This window comes from Xenia sp. Carnegie-2017, unplaced genomic scaffold (assembly GCF_021976095.1).
Source record: "Xenia sp. Carnegie-2017 unplaced genomic scaffold, XeniaSp_v1 HiC_scaffold_21, whole genome shotgun sequence".
Classification (NCBI taxonomy): domain Eukaryota; kingdom Metazoa; phylum Cnidaria; class Anthozoa; order Malacalcyonacea; family Xeniidae; genus Xenia; species Xenia sp. Carnegie-2017.
In genome coordinates, this window is record NW_025813484.1 from 6,832,173 (window position 1) to 6,842,032 (window position 9,860).

General features: G+C 35.5%; 1 protein-coding gene across 5 annotated transcripts; it reads right to left on the reverse strand.

The window, feature by feature from the left end:
* Positions 1-776: 776 nt before the first annotated feature.
* Positions 777-9,860, reverse strand: LOC124443559 (gamma-aminobutyric acid type B receptor subunit 2-like). 5 transcript variants are annotated; one of them, XR_006947675.1, is made up of 16 exons: positions 9,648-9,860; positions 9,215-9,520; positions 7,880-8,014; positions 7,393-7,560; positions 6,537-6,638; positions 6,210-6,275; positions 5,851-6,048; positions 5,000-5,212; positions 4,810-4,885; positions 4,448-4,522; positions 3,702-3,849; positions 2,941-3,076; positions 2,758-2,865; positions 1,965-2,099; positions 1,464-1,788; positions 777-1,247 (listed from the first exon to the last, which is right to left on the reverse strand). XR_006947675.1 is itself a non-coding variant. In XM_046994026.1 (16 exons), exons 2-16 carry the CDS (start codon positions 9,464-9,466, stop codon positions 1,122-1,124), a joined length of 2,259 nt encoding a protein of 752 aa, XP_046849982.1. In that variant the 5' UTR covers positions 9,467-9,520; positions 9,648-9,852; the 3' UTR covers positions 777-1,121. The 5 variants fall into 5 exon arrangements, 4 of the variants coding, with proteins under 4 accessions (XP_046849982.1, XP_046849981.1, XP_046849980.1 ...); XM_046994026.1 differs by having other exon boundaries at positions 1,464-1,793; positions 5,009-5,212; positions 9,648-9,852; XM_046994025.1 differs by having other exon boundaries at positions 1,464-1,793; positions 9,653-9,850.

The window sequence follows — 9,860 nt, forward strand, 5'->3', positions numbered from 1 at the left end:
CTTTCTCTTAATAACATAACCGTAGTTGTATTTTATTAACTTAGCGACAGGAAAAGTAGTGAAAACCAAAAGTAATAAAACTTAGACATTCTAAAGTGACTTGGCTATTATAGCTAAAGTTTTAAGCATGCAACTGGAATCAAGCACGTGGCCAGAACGAAAATTGGGTGGGGTTGCAAATATTCATAACTCCACGATATACGGTATTAGTTTCTTTTGAAATCAATTGCTTTTTTAAGGATTGTAAAATAAATAAATGAATGGTGCCCCCTAACCAATCATCGCTCTGCCGGCTTTGTGCCTGACAAGAACTAGTTCCAAAAAACGTAATCTTTGCGGCCCTAACTATCAGGGAATTTTAGGCTCCTTTTAAACGTCGCATTTTACATGTGCCGAATGCATTTAAAATAAAAGAAAATGAGATAAAATTCCTCATTATCTTTTGTTTTAAATGCATTCAGCTCATGTAAAATGCGACGTTCGAAACAGGCTTTAGTGTCCAAATAGAGTGGCTGTGTTTTGTGACATGCTTGGTAGTTTCGTTGCAAAATGAGCTGCTATGATCCAGATAACGTGTTTTGAATCAATGTACGTGTTCTCTGCTACACCTTCAATGTTTCCCTTAACCTTTGTTGCCATTTTTGGCGCCATTTATATAGCTTGACTTTCAAATGTCTCGGTTTGAATATTTTTCCTCTTTCGTAAGTGTGTTTTTGAAAAGTTTTTTTAGCCAGAGCTGTGTGGCGGGTTATAAGAAATAATAACGTACCATCGGGTTTTATCATCGTTTTGCGTCTACGTGTAATTCATAAGCTTCTTTCCATTACTTTTAGTGTGGGTGTGCGAAACTAGGCTCTCCTAACAGTTAGGAGAGGTCAGTTGTCAATTCCGTGCAACAATACTCTAATGAAGCAATTCTTGAGCCATCTTGTTCTTTCTTGTAACAAGTTAATTATACTTCATGAACATAAAAATGATATGGTGCATTTATGTATTGCAAACTAGCTACTTTTACTTATTTGTACTTATGGAAAAAGTGGCTTGATATTAAAATGCATGCAAACAACTATGTTCGAAGACGAAAATTTCATCAAGCATGTGCGCGTGCTCAGCTAAAAATTTCAATGACGTGTCACGTGAATGACCGGATTTTCTTCACGAGCAGCTTTACGCGTGACAGCAATGCCGTTGTCAAAGCTTATTATTGTAGCTTTCGAAGTCACACTTTGCATCTTCGCCGGATATAGCTACACGAATGAAAAATTGAAAATGAGAAAAATTAGTATTTAGATAACGTGTCTATTGCAGTTAAAAAGGTGTGTATAATTTGATTTTTTTGAGGTAGAAACTACAAAAAATACCCTGAAATTACGATTGATAAATTATGAAGTGCAACAATCGCTCAAAGTTGGATTTCACAAATATACAAAATAAGCTGAGAAGCTTATTGAAAATAATATTACCTTCGGGAAGAACATAAGAACCAGAGTTAGAGTCGTGCACAACATGATACTTGATGTAACAACAATGTAACTGACATTCACGTTCGTCTTGAAGGCCAACAACTTAAGCGGCAAAATGACGGCAATCGTTATGAAAATGTTGTAAACACACATGCCAATGTACTTGGAATCATTCAAACCAGGAAACGAAACGTTTCGAGTCTCCCAAGTGATGAAGATTCCAAAGACGATGAGCAGACCTTTGTAAATCATTAGACCTGCAAACCATTTTTCAAAGTGGGAAGACGTGCACTCGTGGATACTGTATTTCAAATTCATCGCTCTTCTGTGCTATCAAAATAATAATTAGACATAAGTTACATGCGCGACTAATTGACAAGAAACCTAATCTCCTTAAAATTCTTGTGTGTAAACGAGTAATTTCATTTTGTCATCTTTTACCGTGCTTAATTGACTGGGGGGGGGGGATATTCAGTCATTTTACAAGAAAAAGTCTACTACCTTGCGACGGCCCATAGACTCAGCTACTTTATCTTCTAAAGGATGTATGAAATTCCACGACGATAAATACAATAAATCAAAGACAACCAATAAAGCCACCATTAGCATCAAATATTTGTTGGTCAAAAATCGCAGCTAAAAAAGAACGAATCACTACATTTTTATAGCTGATCCTTAACTGTTTATGCATGATCAAATGTTTATAATCTGGCTCTCGAGTAGCTAAATTTTTCACAAGTTTCGAACTCCATATGATCCGTGTCTCTCAAAATCAATTCACAATTTATGTTGAACTTTGCCACACCAAAAGGGGGACTCAACATTCAATACAAAGTCACAATTTATATGGAACTTTGCCACAACAAAAGGGGGACTCAACACTCAATACAAAGTCACAATTTATGTGGAAGTTTGCCACAACAAAAGGGGGACTCAACACTCAATACAAAGTCACAATTTATGTGGAAGTTTGCCACAACAAAAGGGGGACTCAACACTAAATACAAAGTCACAATTTATGTGGAAGTTTGCCACAACAAAAGGGGAACTCAACACTCAATACTCTGACAGCTTGGACAATTGTTTCATAACTTGAAAACTGCAAATGCTGCATGGATAATATCATAATGGAAACACATATATATTTATTACTGACAGACTTCAGCTTTCATATACATGTAGATTATGGTAAACTAAAGGTAGCAGTCAACTTAATCTTGGAATGAGCTGCTTCGTGACATCGTTTTATCTTAATAAAAAAATAAAAAGAGCATTTGCTAAATTTTTATCTTACATTTTTTGAGAGTTTATCGTTTGTAAATATTCTGTAGATTCTCCATGTTTTCATAAAAATTGCACCGAACAACAAAGAGAAAGCGATCGTCATCAGGAAAACTTCCGCCTGTTAAAATGAATGAAATCAAACTACTTTATAGCCATGAAAATATGTCATTTTGCTCAAGCAAGAAAACGGAACCTTGCAAAGAGAAGTGTTAAAAGACATTGTCTCTTTTGAACACTTCTTCATGCCGTTTATCGGAATGAACAAGTACGCAAGAACTGCTCCAAGCAACATGAGGTTATTCAATGGTGGCGTAGACATCTTGAGTACACTGAAAATGTAAAAATACACCGCTTGTAAATGCCCAAAACTAAGATTATTAAGTCCAAAGACTCATTCATATCGCTAATAAAAAATGGTGAGAGATGGAAAAGCTGTCAAAAATCTATAGTGTAAAGCTTCTTTGCTTTGACGAACAAACTTTAAAGTGTCGGTGCTCATGCTAACGGCTTATTTGGTTAGTTGAATTGATTTAAGGAGCATTTGCAATACATTTGGTAGGACAAAAATTGCAGCATCGTAGGTTTTTGTGACCTAGAAATAGCTGACTTCGCACCGGATGTCACGTAAAAGGAAAACATGTGCTTGTTAAAAAACCGCACTACGAATTGAAGATTCCGCATAGGAGTATGGTTTGGCGACATTGTTTGAACGAATAATCAAAGAAAGTGTTTAAAAGTAGAGCTGCATTTTCCCCTTTTTACGTCTTTTCTGGCGTGGACTCTTTTCCCAAAAAGTACATGGTGATAAAATTTCCGACCAATCAAATATATTGCAAATTTTTTTAAAATCGGTAGAACTATCTAAATAAGTATACATCCCAGACCGCGATATAAACACTTTGACTTATACTTTGCATTTTCAAGAAATCATCCATCAGGATCATGTGTACATACTCTTGGGAAGATTTCCTGTTGTTTATCCAGAAGAAGAAAAGAGCCATTAAAATGCCGACGATTGATGCCCCTGTTGCTGACCAAAATACTTCATTTTTTACACAAAGACTGACTTTTGTAGTTTTCCCATCTGAAGGCCGATTTCCGCCTAGATTTTAATAAAAAAATGGCGTAAGTTTTGTACAATTAATACACCATATCGAATATTGACATAAACATGCGAGACCGGGACGCCACCCCCAATTTCGGTTGGAGTAGTAATGTCGTACAATTTCTACTCAAAATTCGGGCAAAATTTCCTTTTTTTGTTGTTGCAAATAGACAAAACTAATTTTAACAGGAAAATAGCAACATGTCTTATTACAGAGCGATTTTTCTGTCATTTAGTAAAATTTAAGTACTCTAGAAAGGTAAACGAAAATATAAAGCTTCAAAAACACTTCAGCGTTGATTGATTTCGATCTTAATTACATACGTTAGACAAGCAATCCAGGAGTATAGTGTGTTTCTTATAATGAAGAATTTCACGAGGGGCGATTACGAATTTTCGTCGGGCAAGAAAGTGTCCCCGCCCGCGAATTTTTGGGTCCAGTACGCACATAAATATTGACACTGTTGTTTTGATTAACAGTAATGAGCGTTTCTACAAAATCTCAAATAGGAAAATAAAAATTCACTTCGTAAGGTTTATGTCATGTTAAGAGTTGAGCGGTCGTCGATATAGACTATTTTCATAGTTCATTTACCTGCCCACGTCACATTATTGAAATCTTCACATTTTTTTTTATTTTCACACCAAGCAATGTTTACGACCTCTCCATCTAGAGCAAATCAATGATTTCACAAGTTACGAATTGCCAAATGATTGAGCTGATAGCTGATTGTCAATTTAAGAAATGATATGGAAAATGAAGACTCTTTATGTCAAATGGTTTCAATTTTTTGATTTGATTTCATCAAAATTTACTAAAGTTAATGAGATGAATCAATTAATTAGTCAAATATTCACTATACACACTATACACACTACACACTCCGCCCTCCAATTTTATCAGTTAAGCTATAAACTGAATTACACGAACGTTTGAGATAGTAAAAGTATGCTTACAATTTTCGTGAAGCAATAGCTGTTTGATCAACACGCCAGAGACAAGACCATCTTTTTCATTCAGTTCTCTATTTTTCTAAAAAACGATTTTGGAATGAAAGAAATATATTAAATCAACGAAGAAATTCGAGTTGTACAAACATGACAAATATGACAAAAAAATATCAAATTTTTTATTCGTTGTGAATACCGTAACTACCAAATTTCTCAACTTTGTCAAAATCAACTTAAAGATATCAGAGCGAGCGTATGTGTAATTTTTCAGCGATTGATTTAAAAGCTGCAAGTGTTTTTCCGTAGCCTTCAAAGCTTTTGCAAGAAGTTCAATGGCATGACCAGCGTCCACAGCGCATTTGCTATGAAATTCATTTTTATCCATGCTGCTATTCGATGATGACGTACCCTTTACAAGAAAAGGATGATTAAGAAAAAAGATTATAGAAAACTGGTGATCACAATGTTCTTTGATATTTCTGGATGAAAACTTTCTAGAAAATATCACTCGTTTTTAAGAAAATAAATTTACCAATCAGATCAGTGGCGGCGGAAGATGTTTTGCATTGGGGAGGGGGCTGAATAACAAAAAATGACTTGGTAGGGGGGTGTGGAATTTTGACCTTTGTGGTTGTAGTTGTCGAACTCGCAAATAATATCATTTTTTGCTTTTCTTTCTTCGGTCCAAGACTAGTGAAAATGCTATTTATTTTAGACTGCGCTATATTGCTATTGTATTTACGCCATGTTCTAATGATAAATTTGACGCGATTTTCTTCCTATCATTAACTAACGGTACTTCAAGTAAATAAAAGTCTATAGGAGAAACAAGCTTTCAAGATGGCTGTCAGTATTTAAGAGTACATCTATATCGATGATTTTCCCTTTTCAAACGTAAACATATACTACGGAAAGAAAAAATATTGAAGAACGTAGCTCTTTGATTCGGGAGGGCTTATCCCCCATCTGAATTATTGGGGAATCTGCAGCCCCCTTAACCCCCTTTTCCGCCGCCCATGACTCGACTGCGCCAATCTTATAACGCACATCAAACTTTCTCCTTACTTCGCTGCCATTCTCGTCTATAGTGCGGTTATAAGCGTAATTTACATAAAATACGTTCTTAAGGACCAATTTCACTTTGTTGACTGTACATTTAGTATCGCTCACATCCCACCACTTCGCGTTGTACAAACCGAGTATTACCCACACAATGTTGTCGACGTCATGAAACTTCTTCGAAGCCTATATGAGTTGCAACAATTACAAAAATTGCATAATATGATTGGTCACTTGGAAAAACATTTTGCGCATAATTTTATACAATGATTAGTCTTCTAAAAGATGTTGAATGCATCACAAAACACGATGAGAAATTCTTAGAAATTTTAGATCATTATACGAACCTCACAAAGAAATTTTCTTGCCGCTGATTCCGCCATTTTCAGAATAATAATTCTAGCATCCCATTCCTTGAAAAACAACAGTATAGTTATGCATAATAGTTTAATCATTTGCATTACTGCAGCATATTGTACCATAAGGATTGAGGGAAACTTTATTACAAGGACAGACCGTGTAAATGGTATTTATTAGAGGTCTTCTATACAGACAAAGTTTATCGAAGCATGATCCTGCTTTGATCAATTTGTGTGCGTGTGTGTGTGTCAGTTTACATGCTGTTACGTTTTACAAATTCTTCTTAAAAATCCTTGTGTGAAAAATTAGCTTACGTTCAACTTCTCAATAGCTTGTCCTATGTCGTAATCTCTACGTCCATCTTTTTTCTTCCGCAAATGCTCAACTGTTAAGTCTATATTGAATTTATCTGCACTCTAAGGAAAGAATGATATATACATATGTTATTTAGAGGCTGAGAGGTACGGATAGAAAAATATTCTCTCGATGTCTGAAAAAGAGCCTGAGGTAGAAGGCTAATGGACGTTTGGTTTTTTTTTATCTTAAGGCCGCAGTCTTATCAGATTGTGCTCTCAGATTCAACAATGGTGGCAAAGTAGACAATCAAAACTTTGCAGTTCCTTTTACTTTGGAAAACTCAAAATTAACTTAAAATAGATTATTACAATCAAAAGTTGTCTGGTGATTTCCTTCTGAAAACAAAACAAAACAAAACAAGTCTTTCCTCAAGTATTTAGCTATAGGATTCCAGACCGTTGTCAGATATCGTAAAATTCCCCACACGCTGCTACAAGATTCTGCACCGCGGTCAACTGAATGTCGTAAAATTCCTAACGCTGATACAGCCAATCAGAATTCAGGAAACGCTGGGATTCCCCCCCTTGCTAAATCTAAAAGATAATTACCGATAAATTAGACAGGGTATACTGTCCTTGATGCAAGCATTACCTTCAAAAGCCGAATAACTTATCGAGTCTCTAATTTATGCATTCACTACAAATGAACAATGAATGATAATGATCTGATGCATGCTAAGAATCTTCTTGAATTTTTTAATCTTTGAGAGTTGACAAACGTTTCACGAGGTCGTAGCAAGACTCTACTTGCAATCAACCAATTCTCAGAACTTGGCACATTATCATGATAACTCCAATAGAGCATGCAACTTACCAAATCGAAGTTCTGTATCTGCTTGACGATGAAAAGACGTTCCCAATCGAAAGTTGTTCGAAGCATTTCTTTCACATCTATACCAAAAGTTTCTAAAGAATCGATGTCGACAATGTTGGGATAATTGACGATATTCACAGATTGCAGACACTCCAAATTAAGAGGAATCTGTTTAAGAAAATACATATAAAAAGAAGAAAACGAGGAAATGCATAAACCGGATATGACTAATGGTCAGAGGTGAAACCGGCACGATCTTTTACTCCTACAAGGCAAATTTTTCATAAAAAATTATTATTCATTTCTTTAGAAAATTAAATCAATTTATTGTCTCTCCAGGGATTAAACACAACAAGATTTGCATTGTGGGAGTAAAAAACGAGCTGACTTCGTTACTGCTGATGGATATGTGATTTTTGCCAGAAATCGAGCAATCACATAAAACGAGAGACACTAGAGAAGGAAAATGAATAGAAACGTTTTATACCACAGTAACGTTCCACGGTGGAAGTGCTACCGACGCAAGATAGGATGCTTCACAACCAAGTGAGAGGAACGCTATTTTTGGTGGAGACTCCTTGATGTGCTCCATTATTGCATTGATACCATGATCGTTTTCGTCCTAAAGAAAAATTTATCTGTGAATGTTGATCTCGTGATGGTGCTTGTTGTCATTGTTTCAACGTTAGATTCAACAAGACTCTTAAACAAAAGGGTATGTTACAGTTCAAATTAACGGTCGTAGATCATTGGAAGATGGCCATGTTCCCCACATTGAGTTCTATAATAACTCCATTGAGTTGATAACTCCAATTGATAACTCCAATTGAGGGAACCATTGAGTTCTATAATAACTATAATAACCCCATGTTCCCCCACAAATTAATAATTTCACACCAGGAAAAAAACTATAACACCCTGATATATCCATTCCAACTATTCCCAGTCATTCTTTCCTGTTTTCAACACAGATTTGCGCCCTTGATTCGATTGCTTGACGATCATAAATGAAATGCATCGAAACTCGTAACAGAATGTTAACTTTGATTCAACTGAGGATAAACTTTTCGAGTATGAAAATAACAATATCGCTTTACAAATGGTGTCATTTTAACACTAAGATTTATTAGTAAACTCGTGCTCTAGAAACACCTCAGACTTCCGTCAATTTAACTCCCATCAGTCCCATGTACGGTGCTATTTAACACCCAAAATTGCTGTTATACTGTACCTTTTACTTCAACACCACTTTTTGGTGCTAAATTAATAATGAGCAATTATTGGATGAGGTTGAGCATGATATCAAGAATTACTCAGACCGATGTCATTTTTATATGCCGAAGCGAACATGCAAAACACGAATTCAATAATTGTTTTATCATTCACTGAAGTACTATCAAAACATATCAATATAAAACATTTTTCAAAACTTCGCTAGTTTTTTTTTTGTCAGACGGTTTATTCAAGTTCGTCTCGTTTAAATATGTTGTAAATGTGTTCAAAGCCAGCTTCTCCGCTTTTTAATGCTTAATTTTCCGCAGCCTTTTCCTTTAAAAGCTTTCACACCCTTTTTAGAAACTGTGGCAAACATCGCTGTTTGATTTGTTTTCAAAACCGGCTTTTAATGGCGGCCATATTTGTAGAAACTATTATCTGTAGGTTATGTATTATCTGTAGGTTATGTACTGTAGAAACTATTATCTGTAGGATCGAGAATTATCTGCAGGTAGTTGACCAATCACAGCCGAGAATGCTCACATAGTGAATAATAATGTATATTAGTAGTCGTGTTTTCGTCAACCGTAAAATTTTATCGATGTACCTTGTTATATTCTATGGAGTTCTTCCAAACTATTTCTAAATAGTAATTCCTCAGCTCCTGGCCATCGTTAATACTTTTCAAAGCACTTTTAACAGCGTGATAGGTGTTATTACGTAACAATTCATGTCGTTCTGTATCGATGCCAGCAATGACAAGTTTTTCTTTATTACCAAGGACAAGAGATATCCAACCAACAAGACATATGAACATACGGGTCACTCGGACTGATGAATCTGTGATCGGAAGCGGCATGTTTGCTTTCGACGTACTACTTATCTTCTCAAATGCAAGTATTTTTCATACCATCTGAAAGCAAGCATTGTGTAAGCATTTACTGAATTCTATGTTTAGTTGAAAGATCATTATTATACGAGGTGTGGATTATTACATGAAATTATTATATGAGATTATATGAGACTTCGCACAAACATACCTCACCATTGTTATTCTAAAGAGAATGAATTAAAGATGTGGCATCAATAGTTTTTGAGCTCCTACAAACGTGACGATTTTGATGGCATAAAAACTGACCAATCAATGGCAATGTTTTTGTTTGCACACGCCATATGGCGTTTTAAAACTGTTGACGGGTACGTTTCCTTGCACTCGAGAGCATTGCCATGACAAATTTTCAATTTGAATATGC